General features: G+C 43.4%; 1 protein-coding gene across 4 annotated transcripts in view; it reads right to left on the bottom strand.

Moving 5' to 3' along the window:
- LOC135255333 (FERM domain-containing protein 5) overlaps positions 1-15,057 on the bottom strand; it is a 90,162-nt gene that overhangs the window by 19,865 nt on the left and 55,240 nt on the right. For 3 of the 4 annotated variants that reach the window (XM_064336357.1, XM_064336356.1, XM_064336358.1), the window contains 5 exons: positions 6,298-6,402; positions 4,298-4,340; positions 3,395-3,473; positions 1,035-1,132; positions 88-211 (listed from right to left, as the gene is read on the bottom strand). In XM_064336357.1, coding sequence (XP_064192427.1) covers positions 88-211; positions 1,035-1,132; positions 3,395-3,473; positions 4,298-4,340; positions 6,298-6,402 — 449 coding nt within the window. Of the gene's footprint in view, positions 1-87; positions 212-1,034; positions 1,133-3,384; positions 3,474-4,297; positions 4,341-6,297; positions 6,403-15,057 lie in introns of those variants that run through there. The other variant, XM_064336359.1, reaches the window with a different exon arrangement.

The following is a 15,057-nucleotide window of genomic DNA, read 5'->3' as shown; positions in this document are numbered from 1 at the left end:
CTCCATTAAGTTGCAATCTAGCATTTCCATATTCTTATATGCTCCTATTTCTTCCACTGAAATGTGTGTGGGGGTAGGGCTCCTTACATCAGCTCTGTTTTGTGGATCTCAGCAATCCTCCTCTCTAGCTTCTCTGAGTGTTTGGGGAAGAACTGGAACTTGGAGCTGTACCCCTCCGGGTGCTTGCCCGGGTCGTAGTCCCCGATCTCAGCTGAAACAGCAAGGGGGAGAAACACAGATCAACAGAGCCGCACCGCACAGCGACATCCTCCGCAGGGCACACACACCACAGTCAGCTGCTCCGCGCTCAGGGGAGTACAGAGTTACACGGTATCAGAGCGCTCATTATGTTTTAAAAAGATCGGAATCGCTAAGAAACACGAGTCTTATCACGACTATCAATTTCTCTCTGTAAAAGTGGTTAGAGGGGAACAGTAGACCTTAGCTTGGCACAGAAATGTAAGAGGAAATGGTAGTGACAAGACGTAACTCCAGTTCTCATAATATATTTAAAGAGCACATAAACACTGTTGTATATTGTTGTACATTAGTTCACCTAGCAGCCAGTAGGTTATTTGTAATGCCATGGTATGCCAATATTGCCCGCCACATTGGTCATTTCCTCCAATGAGGCGATGAAGCAGCACATCTCTAATTCTGCTGTATCCCCTAACTCCAACCCCTCCTCACTTCCTGTAAATGAGGGCGCCATTACTGCTGCCTTCATCTTTCACGAGCCTGTTACCATCCATCCATCCGCTTGTGAACGCCCGACTCAGCACAGCTACTGCGGGACAACGCACCTCGCTATCAGCCTTCGCCCACCTTGATTACATAATTAGCGGAGAGTTTAAGCCTAATGCAGTCCTTAATAAACATAATGAATAAACAACGGCTCGCATCCTTGGGGTATGAGGTAAATATCACAGTGCCGTGCATCTATCATGCATCTATTAATGAGGTGATGCTAACCCCGCTAAACTAGAGAAAGCTGGTTTCTGATTGGAGGACACTTGTTCCTGCGATCGCGTTACCTTGCAGGATGTAAGCGGCCAACATGGCGGCGTCCGACGTCTTGCACAGGAGGCGACCGTGGTACAGATCTCTCTTGATCTGCAGGAAGACAAGATACCTGCAGCGGCGACAGAGAGGAAAAAGAGTTTTGGACGGTCTGGATTGGGTTTTATAACCAGTGACATCAACTTTAGTAAGAACGATGAGATGAGGAATGCAAACCATTTTATGTCTTTTTCCTTTTATTGTTTCACATTTCTTACATTTGCCTCCAAATTTGGCATGGCAAATCATACTTGCATGCTCTCTCTTTATGAGTCACTCTCTTGTGACACATAAAGTTTGAATAACCACATTCTCTACAGGTGGTAAGATGAAAAAATACAGGGCCAACTTGAAATAATTTAGGAAACATTGGGTAGTACTGCTTTGGAATTGATATTTCGTACAGGGGCTCTTTCATCTTCATTAAGTAATGAAAATAATAATAGGTGAGCAGTTTGTACTCATTTGGTAAAGGCACAGTAACAGACGGTAACAGATTCAACTGCGAACTTTCACCCTCAGGTGTACAACCCAATGCTATTTCCATTACATCATGAACCACCCACAATGCCAAGATGCCACTGCTGTCCTCTAAGTCACACACAGCAGAGGTGTCAAGAGTCAAACTGCTCTCACTGCCCAATGCGGTCAAGTCAAAGTCATCCCTCTCAACAGAAAAGAGGGACACAAAATATCCGTAAGGTTTCTGGGCATGACAGAATCTTAGGGAAGCTTCCAGCCTCAATCCAGAAGAGAAAAGAAATATATTCAAGTCCTGACATCTTCACAGAAGAGAGTTAACGCTCTTTCTGTTTCCTTTACTTTGTATGAGGACAGAAGTTCTTCTCAGCGAGCCTGAGCTTGCTTGCTTGTGGGAACGGAGACATGCTCAGGTTTAATTTTAAAACTAGGCCACCAGCACGGTTAATAGTATTTCACTTAAGGTTCCATATTTGCCGTGAAATAAAAAAAAAATGCAATTACGGTTTCTCTGTTCTCTAGGTGAGGCCGGTGAAATGGCTACTGCTGCTCCCACCAGTCAAATTCTGTCCTATATTTCCATTTCCTTTTATATCACTGACCCCCGATTTTACATGCACAAATTTAACTTGACAAAGTCAAATGGATAATTGAAGAGTGAAAGACTACATGATCCCACTGGCATACACTGTGCATGCTCTATGAAAGACTGATGCATTACGTCATTTCCATAAAGTAGAAGAATCAGTGGAGAAAATAATACAAATGTAAATGAACACATATAAATGTTTTGGTTAGCCATATGCACCCCTATCTGGGAAACCCCTATGTTCCATTGAGAGTTCTCTGTGAGGTGTCTGATCCTCATAGGCTGTCGAAGGCTGCCTATTCATCTCAATGCAGAATACCAAAAGTTGCGTCTCTGCTAATGTTGTTGAAGCTCACATGTCCTAACCTGCTTATGAATATTCATAAAGGGTGTGTGAAAGAAGACTGAATCTCCATATTTATAGACCTGAACCTTTGGGTACCAACCAGCATATCCTAGGCAGTGGTTATATAATGCATATTCCCACACACAGAGACACACAGACACACACACAGATCTAAATATTAATGTGTTTCAGCATCAAGGTGAAGTCCTCATGTAAACCCAGCAGAATAACTCAATAACACAAGAGCCATTTTAAGGGGAATGCAAGAGCCAGCTCCTGGAAATGTGTAAAATCCCATAATATCACTGCGCACAGCTCAATAGTCATCCCCTCCTCGGGTTATAAGAATATGCTAACGATACTACTGATGCCGGGGCAGAGAGATTTTCTGGGTCACCTGATTGCAGGCTGTAAGTGGGATACAGAAGCAGAGGAGTGTGAAAAAGTGTGCTGCATCTCAGGGCTAACTGGGGATAATCACGTACCATTTAGAGAAGGACGCCAGCGGCCAATGTCCTGCCATTACCACCCCCTCCTCCCCACCCCCACCCAAACACACGGTCGCCCTATCCAGGGGCAATTAGAGGAGAGCTACAGTCAGCCACAGAGAGCAGAATGATAAGGCTTACCCAACCATATATCTTCACTGATTTTAAAACCCCCTATTCTCTTCCATTTAATCTTCTGCAATCAAGTGGTGAGATATTCAGACAGCTTTTAGCTTTACAATCATTAAAATACAGTTTACACTAAAGGCTAACTAAATGTTACCTTCTAAACAGCAAAATGAACTCATAAATAATCACATGTGTGAGAGAGGTGAACTGAGGGAATCTGAGAGGACATGGTTAGGGTAACAAAAATGCAGATTTTAGGCCTTTAGCAGATGCTCTCACGCTCTTTTACGTACAAAATCTCACCTGGTGATTTCCTCTTTCAAAGCTGCCGGATCCGGAGGGTAGAACTTGACTCGTAAACACATGGTGAAAGGTGGCTGGGCTTTGGGACAAAAGCAAGGGTCAGAACACGTGCGGAAACCAGCTCAAAACCACACAGCTTCATATTTTACTGATCACAGTGATAATCTCCACAAAGAGTAAAGACTGTGTGCCACATCAATGTTTCAGTGGATGCTCAAACATTCAAACATTATTATTGTACAAATCCATATTTATGATCTGATGAACTTCGTGATGCACAACAGTAAAGGCATCTCAGATCAAAAATACATATATTTTTCCCTTTTTTTGTGTCCATTATTGTTGGCTTTGAAACTAGGATAAAAGGACTTGCAGGGGTTAAATCAAGGGTTGTTGGGTAGGGAGAGGGTGCTTGTGCCTGGGGTAAGCCACATATGTTTATATATTCTTTTGTCGTGTGTGTGTTGGGGGGGGGGGGGGATCATAAAGGGGCACTGAAGTGAAAGTCTTTGGTCACAAAGAACACACTTCCAAAAAAAGTCTGAAAACCTCTGAAATTAAACCAACACCAATTAAAATAATTTCTTTACTGCTTCTTAAAAAAGCATTGAAAGCAACCTAACTATTAGTAGTCTCAGCCTCAGCCTATACAATAGTTTTGTTAAAATATGTGGAATTTCTGAGGGATGTTTTCACCTGTTTTCCCTTTAATCTACGTACATTTGAAATTTTTTTAATTAGCATAAATTAGATTTTACAAGATGGCTTTTGGGGATGTTTGAACAAAAGATACTTCAAAGATTTGGTATCGTTAAAGATGTGATAAATGCTTTTATATAGTAGCAAATATATGTAATTAATTGTCATGCATAATTAAAAGTACAGGAACAAGCTAATACTTACATTTCATTTGTTTGGCAATTGACTTTGTAAACTCCAACCAATGCTGCAATGACAAATGAGAAAATATGTGCCATATTAAAAAAGACCAGTTTAGCAGCAAGCCGCTGGGGAGGACATGAGAGAGTGCTGGAGAAATGGATCAAAACACAGTATTTCACAGTAATATAATATACACACCTTGCAAAACACAGGCCGTGCTACATTTGTCTTCATGAGATGTTGTAAATAATTTCGAACAATGAAATTCGTTATATCATTGCTTGTCTATTTATTTCCAGGAAAAAGGCTGTTGCTTCAGCACATATGTTTTGATTGAACAATAAAAATCCCACAGAAGACCTCACTGGAGAGTAAAATTCTTGTGAAATCCTTACTAAAAGGAATGGGACCCCACAAAGCTATTTCTCCCATAGTGGGCATCGGGTTTAGAGGTCCTATTACTCTAACACACATGCACACACACACACACACACACACACAGGGATAAAATCAATCCCAGCCACACTCGGGCCATCAGTCTAGGTTGAGAGAGTGTTACGCCTGGCTGCAGGGCATTAGCGGTGGGCTTTAACTGAGTTGCCATGGCGCTAATTTATGGCACGCCCTCAGGACAGGCCTCCAAAGGGGGGCTGGAATACATATAGGAGAGAAAGTACAGGAGACTGCACTCTGGAAAAAGCTTGTTTTACAGTGAACACAGGAGAGGGACAGTGGGCCAGTTTGGTAAGGTAGCAGCACTGCCCCAGCACCGAATAGACCACTCAGCAGCACGGCTCACTGTCCCTGAGCGGGAGCACCAACAGTCCCCCCCCCCCACACGGCTCCAAGTCCCCAGAGGAGACCTGGTGAGCGCTTCACTGAAGACCTACAGGAGACTCGGTGGGGTCCAGCGCTGCACCCAGTGACCCTCAGCTAAAAGCTGGAGGTGCCCAGGGGTGGACTGGGGCAGGGGGAAGAGGGTTCACACCTTAAATCTGGGGTACAGCTCCCATTAAGAGTGTTAAAAAATTCAGAAACACACGATTGCATTTTCATTGCATCATTCTTAGTGTCCTCTCAGCATAAAAAATCACAATCCCCTAGTCAATGTGTCAGAGAAATGAGGCAGCACTCCAGAATATAAAATATTATATCCGAAATAAAGTGGTGAAACTCTGTACAGGACCTTACCCTGACAGCCAGGAGCAATCTATTGTCTAGACACCAAGCCAGGTTTTAAGTATTACTGCATTGACTATTACTGCACAGCAGCTACAAGTACCTATCTATACTGTACAATTCATCCTAAAATGCTAACAGATAATTTCTAAATTTCCAAATGTTTTCATATCAAATCTCAGAGGACCAGAAAAAAGGTCAGCAGTACGTAAAAACACAAGTTAGACAGCAGGGGAGGGGAGGGAATGGGTGCCCCCTCCCCATTATTTTGAGATGGTTTAGTCCATCAAGTCTTATTTACAATCTACTGAGTCTCCTCAAAGCAACAACAGCAACAGCATCTACATATAAAAGAGCAGGGGACTGCAGAATCAGAAATGCTGAGTAAGCTGGATTCACTGTCGTCGTGGGGACTAAAATACACCCGGTGAGCGCATGTGAATTGCTCATGAATCAAATGCATCTGGCAGCCAATCCCAACACAGTGAAACTTATAACCCCTGTCTGTTAAGCCTAATGAAATGAGTTCTGCTCTGCAATGAGAAAGAAGGGAAAGCAGATCCCCTCAGAAACAGATCACCCCTCCCCAAAGCCCACCCCTCAGAAACAGATCACCTCCAAGCCACCTAGAACAGATCACCCCTCCCCAAAGCCACCTCGAACAGATCCCTTCCAACCCTGCCTCAAACAGATCACCTCCAAAGCCCCCTGAAACAGCTCACCCTCCCCAAAGCCCACCCTCAGAAACAGATCACCTCCAAACCTGCCTCAAACAGACCACCTCCAAACCAGCCTCGAACAGCAGATCACGTCACCCCAAAGCAGACCATGGGCTAACTCACCCTCTGTTTGTCAGGGTCCACATATCTGATGCCGAAGTAGTCCTTCTCCAGCAGGTTGAGGTGATGGCAAATGAGGTCAAACAGATACTGGCCCTTGGCGTCGCGCTGCAAGACAAGAAAAACACTGTCATTACATGATTCAATTCCCAGGTGTGCGGAAGCCCTGTGGGGCGTCATTTTACGAACATGCTGCTGAAATCATTAAAAAACAGACCGCTGAGGGAACCTGACTGCATGTGGGCTCACCCTAGCCCAACCGTCACATCGGATCTAAAGAAAAGCACTGTAGATTCTGGCTATTGTGGCCAGAATGTGATTCCTGTTTCACGCCACTTCAGGGGAGGTGTATCATTTGTCTTATTGTATATTAACACATGATACGACCATCAATAATGTCTCTGAAAAGTCCTGACAGGGTAAAACATGGATGTGGGAAGGTCTATGAAAAACAGAAAAAAGTGTGGATTAGGGACATTCATTTCTGGAGGGAGGGAAACTATGGAACCCTTTCCCTAAGACGCATGCGCAGAGTGACTCACACTGACCGGGGGCTGACTTGTGGGGACCAGAGTCTGTGGGTGACAGACAGCTCTGATACTCCCCCACGAGAGTGCAGCAACAGACAGCAACAGGTGGGACAACAGAGCAACCTGTCAAACCCAACTGCTTTCTGAGGACCCCAGTTCACACAGCATAGGAAAGAGATCTTTCACTGTTTTGGATGAAACAACCCACTGTTTCCTTTTACACGCACACATATGCACACATGCAAACCCTGTTTCCCCTAGATCTGTTCCCCTTCCTTACTGCTGTAAAACACGTTTCAGACAGGTAATATGCAGGAGGTTAATGAAAAATATCACAGGGCTTAGCGCACGGTAATTCAATCTCTCCCTTTTACACGGATACGGATTTCGATAGCCAGGCTGGCGAAGACTCAGCGGAGGAACCTGGAGTGGGCGGGTACTGTCGTTTACGCAGCCAATCTCCTAAGATTACAGCAGCAAGCAGGTTGGCGGCAGACGTCCAAGCTCCTCGCTAGCTGGTTGGCCAAAGCAATTCTCACAACCTACAACGCACCTCTGCATAGTGGGTCTAAATTCTCTCGCTTCCTTAGAGCGCAGAACAGAAATTAAAAAGGGGATTTAGAGATGAAAGAGAAGGGGGAGAGGAAGAAAAGAGAAGACGAGGGTGGAGGGGCCGGACCTGCAGAAGCATTCCCCTGGCATGTGGCCGTGAGGCCCACCAAATCCAAGCCCATATCTGAATGTGAAACTCCGTGCCCAATTATCCTCAGCCCCAGGAATACTACTCCTGCTTTTTCAGTGATTTCAGAATGAGGAACCACTCAAATGTTTAAAACTTGCAGCAGCCTTTGCTTTATCACAATGAGGTGCAACCTTTTGGTGAGTACTCTCACATACACAAGCTAACAATACTGCAAAATACACTCACATTTCAGAAGATAGCAATTTTGACTAGGTGGCACTGTAGTAGCCCAAATATGGGTTGTCATAAAACATGGTATTTTTGAATATTCTAAATCAGGCTTGGCAGTCAGTATAAAAAATCTAAATATAACGAGTACATAAGGCCTCTTTCCAAAGACTATATTTGGATGTCTGGACAATTAATATGACCAGAAATGTACTGAATCTTGAATCCAAAAGCAAGAGTATATGGAAAAAATGAGCACTGTCTTGCGTGGTATCAGGTAGAGCCAATATACAGGGGTCAACTGAGCAAAAAAAAACAAGTTTGAGGGTATAATAGGTGTTAATAGACAAAAACTACAAATAATGGGTAGTCTGAGTAGTTGGGAAGATGCAAGGTACACACTGGCTGTGTTCACTAAGACCTCGCCCCAAAGGCACAATGAATTGCTCCTTTTTAAGGTAATGAACAGCAACTGGAATACCAATCAGTCCCAGCTGAGTGAAGCGTTAGGTGATTTTGCTGCTGTCCATGGTGCTGAAGACCTCCCAGGTTTCACGGGACACAATGAAGCACCAAAAGAGGTCAAAGAGGAGGCAGAAAGCGTCATCTGAATCTCCTCTACCCCATCCAGCAGTTTTATTACTATACTCCAGCATTTTTCAGAAAGAGACAGGAGTGAATTAACAGACTGTTGAAGAACCTGAATGAGCCATGTTTAGCGTGATTCTATGATGTTGTAAACCAACTGCATCTTCCAGTTTGACCCATAAATCTACCCGACAGTCAGAAAGAAAATAATAAATCACTCTGAGATAAAGTGCAGGGATTAATGAAGGTGTCAGCTGAATGTTGCCCCCCCCCCCCCCACTCTTCTGTGTTCAGGGACATCTGATGCCTGTGTGACACATCTGTGGAAATCGCATGATGGGGGGTAGGCAAAGGGGTGTGTTTAATTAAGTTCAGATAATGAGGCCTGTCAGTAGTCACGCTTCTCGATATGACCCTGTGGACGCACACAGGAAATGAAGCACCTCGGAGGGTCGTTGTGTCATGTGTTGTGTCTTGTGGAAGCATTTGCCTTGGTGCAGGACATAGTTTCTCAGTCCTGTTCTAGGAAGAATACTGCATATTTCTGGTTGTTCTTTGAAGCCAGGCTCCCAATTCATTAAGTTTGATCAAAATGCTAATTGAATACTGGCGTGGACCTGACATTACATAACGCACATATATTTCCCAGGTTACCTAGGTCTGTTTGCTTCAAATGGATGACTACAGTTCAAGGTGTTCTTTTATGCCTCTTAATTAACTAACACTAACAGGTATCCAACATTAATTAGCTGACCCACTTTTGAACTCCATTGATGACTAATAAAGCCTGGGATAGCTTAATTTGTTTCAAGGTTAAAAATGTTAATTAACTGTTCATCCTTTCATTAAGACAAGCACAAATCAAACAGCGCAGTCTTTCACAATCAATTTGCTGCCTTTCCAAGACAATCCAAGCTCTTAAAAAATGACTCAAACATTAGAAGCACAAGAATCACTGCAGTTGCCATGCTGGTTGCTGTTGGAGCTCACCTTGAGTGACTGGTGACTCATTTGGCATCGTCTCCTTCACTCGTGAACATTAGTCCCCATCACAGAACACCAACCTGGTAGTAGCCTGTCCATATATGTTAATGAGTACAGTCTTCGGGCTAGCAACACCAACACTACAGCAAGGGGTGCATGGTGGAGACACATGCAGTCCGTATCAGCGGATTATTCTTTCCCAAATACAATATCCCTATTATTCTAGATAAAGAATCCCAGCCAAAACCTTCGGAAAGAAAATGTGTATTTCATACACTTCACCTACCTAGATGCATTAGGTATTTTACTGCCAACAGAAATACCTTGAGTCATAAATTATATGGGGCAGACGACACCACACACAAAGCTGTGGGTGAGTAGAGCAGGCTAGGCAAAAAAAAAAACATCTCATAATGTCCTTGAATATTCCTCTGAACTCTAAAATAAACCCTGGATTTCTGACATTGGCTAGCAAGTGAGCATGTGCGTGCCACTGCTAGCTGGTAGTAGCATCCCCTCTGTAGGGAAACCTTTAACTCAGCGGTACTTGCCACGCTTGTGGGGACGCCCGGCTCTGAGGGGAGCTGGCTGGCCGCCTTCAGTGCCTGTCAGCAGGCGACAGCTTGGACACGCGCGCCTCAGTAAAACAGTCATTTCAGAGGTCCTGTCACTCCCAGAACACTCCCTCTCCGCATTAGGAGCTTTTATAACAACAAGCAGACACTTTATTAAGTCCTGGACAAAGCGTGGTGGTCTGCGGCAGCCGCGTGAGCCGCCTGACCTTTCCTGATCGAGCCGCGCGTGGAGGCCGCTGTCACTGCGGAGCAGGTACGCGCAATGACACACACGCTTGCTCGCCCCTTATAGAAACAGAAATCAAACAGAGTATGTCAAAGCTTACACACACATTTATCTTCGTGCTACGACATTATGCCCTTTTCTAGGGCATCTTACTTAGGTTGTTTTAAATCACAATTCCCATTTACAAGGCTGTATAATTGCTGAAGCAACTCAAGTTAAGCACAATGCCAAAGTGGACAATGGCAGGACCTCGCATGGGAATCTAGCCTGTAACTTTTTGATTACTGGCTCATGGTCCTAATGTGCACACACACACACACACATTTCTGTACATTCTTTTTTATATTACTAATTATCATGGAAGACCAATGCTAATTTTATAAAAGAGGCTGTGGACCCCTGGTTTAGAGAAAAGTACAACACTACAAATGTTACTCATCTGTTCCCATACTAGCCTCAAAGCACACAAGAAGACCTATGCAGAGCCTGGCATGCCCACTCATATTCTCCAATGTCCCCCCTTTAAAAAAAACCCACATCCCTCCCAACCACGCTTGTCTCTCCAATGCAGTAAAAAATTCACTAACCAATTAGACATAAACGCAAAAGCATTAGACTGCGATTAATCACCGACAGCTGGGTGTAAATTGATATTCATGAGCCACATTTGAAAGGCAATTTACACAACAATAACAAAGAGTCTGAGGCATTTATCTGTTTATTTGCCTGTAAACAACTGAGACTATAATACTAAACCAATCTGTACTCAAGGAAGAGTGCATGAATATGTCCAAAAATGAGCAAACCTCCCAGCTATACATTAATCCTGTGGATGGTGAAATTTTTTTATTTTTAACAATACGTTTTATGTCATCTCGACTTCCTTTTCATGCACGGCAATCTTCCTGTCTGACAATGTCCTTATAATAACTCACTCAGCCACTGAGACCCCAGCAACACTGCACCAGTGCCAAGTGTTGATGCGCTCGATTAAATGGCCAGTCTCAACTTGCATTGTGAACTGACATACCTGACTTGTACAACCTTCTCACAGTGGAAGAGGAATAAAAGGATGGGGGTAGTGAATAAAGAACATGTCCATTTTTGGGTATGCCTTCGTCTCTGACAGCATTATAGCTGTTGGGGAATATGAATTTTAATGAATTAGCCTGACGAGATTCTAATTAAAATCAACGGCAGGTTGCCTTCTCTTGGGCTGAACAGGAAGTGCCTAGCAGTGCATGAACACGCATGAAACAGAGCAATGCACAGACGTCTTAAACACGCACAATACCACACAATATGCTGCAATACAGCTCATTATAATGTAGGGGGAGGAAAGTCAGCACAGCTGAGAATCCAAATTTGAGTGTTAGGTTCACCAACATTATTCATTGTATTTTCTGGAGATAATGTATCTATATTAAATGATACTAATAATGGATTGCACTTACTATATAATGCACCTTTCATGGAGCTCAAAGAGATTTACAGTGAAAAGAAAATAATTGATTTCAAATAATGCCTAATGTGTAGCAGCTACCCGAGTGACACAGCAGCCATTTTGTGCTAAAACTCAGCTGAGGTACTGTTTGGAGCTTCATTGTTTGGACATGTTTATGAATTCTGTTTATTGGCATGAGGTCAGGTACAGTAATGAATGTTTTTAAGCTGAGAGTCTGTGGTCATCGTGGTTATTGCTGTAGGAATCCTGAAATGTGTCAAACTCTCAGTGCTGTATACAGTAGGTATGGGGAAATAGTATCACGGGTACTCAACAGAAAAGTCTGTCTGATTTGTATAACAAACAGTTGTTAAAGAAAGCAGAATCCATCCTGTCTGACAGCACCCACCCCCTGCACCTAGAGTTTCAGACCTTGCCTTTAGGTTTCCACTTCAAATACCCATTAGCCAAAACCAACAGATACAAAAACTCCTTCATTCTGTCAGCCATTTCACTGCTGAACTCCACTAGGAAAAGGTAATACCAGCTGACCACCCAATCAGGCTTGATAATATTATGCACTTTATGTTTTTACAAAAATGTATTTTTATGTTTTTACTGTATTCTATCTTTTCACTTGTATTCTATGTTTTTACTTTTTATTATATGTTGTATTTAATTGCCTTGGTACTGTTTTCACTGCTGCACAACCAATTGCCCCACTGGGGACAAATAAAGTTCTACTTGACTTGACTTGAAATGCCCAATGACATCAGCACTGGGCTTATGCTACTAGTTACACTTCCCAGGGTGTTACACATCACAGACCCAAGACAGGGGTCTGTGGGTCATGTGACAGAATATGGGGGATGTTCTAACTCATGCACTGGTTAACTGGGGCTAACTGACTGAAATGCACTGCTACTGTTCAGGGCATACCTGTTAAAAACACAAGCTCACATTCCCGTGATGCGACCCACAGTCTAGATCTGTATCCTGAGGAAACAGGGTGCACTGAAGCTGGGAGTCCCATGGAGCTGCTCATAATTGGCCAAAGAGCTACCAAAGGAGAGAGGCGTGTCAGTTGGGATGGCAGCCACAGTTTTAACATTCAGTAGAGACCCCTCTGGCCAATCAGATGTGATCTGCCTGCACCAGCTGCAGCACTTCTGCAGTCCCATAGCGTGCTAACTGTGCTGCTCGTTTAGCAGACTGCACTGCGAAAGGAAGCAGTGACTATGTGCCACAGAGGATCTTTAATGGCTGCAGTAGTGCACCCTCCTGGGTTGATGGAACATGTTACACCTGAGGTACGGTACTACAATCACAACTTGGTATTTAAAATGGCAAGAAACAGAAAAACAAGGAAATAAAAAGTAATTAAAAAAGAATTCAAGTGAGCTCATCTCATTGTCCCCTCCAAGAAAGACTGTCGGCTCCGATATTAACTGGGACTAAAAACCTGCTCACAGAAACACGATTCACACAGGGCTGTGCTGGGATCTTTAGGAGCTATAAGTGTGTATTTATTTGAGTCTTCTGAGGTAGCTGGTTGTTATAAACACTGGTACAGTAATTTAATTCTGTGCCATTAGCCTCTCTGACATGCATAAATAATCATGACCCCCCCCCCCCCCCACTCTGCCTCTGTGTGATGTGTATCATAGCAGATTCCAATGCGAAAAGTTGGGCATAGCTGACATCTGCTTAATGAGAGCTGTGCCTCAAATGTTCATGGAATTAAACAAGGTTGACAGAGAGGAATAACTTAACATTCAGCAGAACCATTAGTCTGTAATTGAAACACACTGCTGTTTGATTGCAGAAGATTTTACTCTTTTGTTGTGGAGAGAACGGTGTTGTGACTGCTTCATGTTGGTAAGTCATTTTCAGTATAGAGCTGCCCCACCAATTTAGGGGTTCACAGAATCACTAAACCATGGGTGCTGTTTCATTTCCTTATATTACAGTCATTTAGCAGACATTATTATCAAGAGCACCAATGGAGGAGAACATAAATGCATTCACCTGATTTACATGAGTAATAGTGCTAGACCTGGCTATCAATATTCCTAGATCAACGAGTACATTATGCAACATCACAAAAGCGCTAATGCAAATTAACTATGCTAAACAATGACTGAAATACCAATCCTGAATACAAACAGATTACACCCATACAGCCATAAGAATAGCAACCTAAACAATAAATTGCCATAACCTGAACTAGAACCAAAGGTTTGAGTGTGTTAATGGGTGGGGATGGGAGGGGAACCAAGATGAAGTCTGAAGAGAAGAAAGACAATGAACCTGCTGTCCTGACCCCTGTGGGGAAGTCGTTCCACCACTGCCAGTAAAAATCAATATGAGTAATAACCGTGCAATAAATGCCAATGAAGTGAGATGAGGTTGGGTGTAGAATGAGCACGCTTGAGAAGATTGTAGACCTGTAGACATGGCGTGCAGCTGCACTCTGTATCCGCTGCACAAGTTGAGCTGTAAGGGCAGGGAGACTGGGAAGAAGGGAACTGAAATATTCCAGGTGTGACCAGGGCACCAGGGCCAGGAAGAAGAGCCAACTAGGGTAGTTTTCGAGGAAAGGGCAAATTATTACAGAAAGAATCTGTACACCTGACTCATTTCTTCTATATGGGAGAAGGAGAGTCCATCATCTAGGTTTAACCCTAGGCTTCTAAGGGTAGATACCTTCTGAGTGAGCTCTCCAGTGCCATCAATACTGAGCAAGAGGTCTTACAGTGGGAAGGGAATGAAAAGCATTTCAGTTTCAGCCAGTTTTAACTGTAAGTGACAATCTGAGATAGCATGAGATGCTGTTCAGGCAAGCTGACGTGTTATGTTTTTTTATCATTGTGTTCAGACCACACCAACATTGTATGAAAAAGGGCTCATATGATGTCAGCTTTTTGAGTTTTCAGTCCACTGCGGAGAGATGACACTGTGATTTTACACGGGGTGTGCTCGTAATGCCCTGAGGCGGGAGCCCTGCAATACAGTCCTACCGAAGCTCCGCCCTCTGTCTGCGGCTCCACCCTGCGGCCATGACTCCTTCTGCGAAATTCACTTAAGATGAATAATTTAAACAGGCTCAATATCAGCCAGGAAAACACGTCATGAATAAATGATGGAGCCGTTTTGACGTGAAGGAGGAGAATGCTGTTAACATGGGACACGCACAAATGGTATAAAGTGCTCTGGTCCCCGTGGTAACGTCCACGGGGTGATAACTTCCTCCCTCGGAAAAACCAGTGATCACGGTGCACACTGTATCTGTTGCAGTGTAGGTTTCTAGCAAGTTAACATAATTATTTTTGTTTACTTGTGATTTTAAAAAAAAATTTTTAAACCTGCAATGTAGACATACTCCAGGGTTTTTTTTTGCTTGTTTGTTTTATTTTTATGAGCAAATGGTTTATATAACATGTATAACCTGAAGACGTTTTATTAGAACAATAAACCACTAATCCCTCTGAATCAAATCAGGAGTA

The sequence above is a fragment of the Anguilla rostrata genome, chromosome 5 (assembly GCF_018555375.3).
Source record: "Anguilla rostrata isolate EN2019 chromosome 5, ASM1855537v3, whole genome shotgun sequence".
NCBI classification, from domain to species: domain Eukaryota; kingdom Metazoa; phylum Chordata; class Actinopteri; order Anguilliformes; family Anguillidae; genus Anguilla; species Anguilla rostrata.
This window is presented reverse-complemented; position numbering and strand designations above follow the sequence as displayed.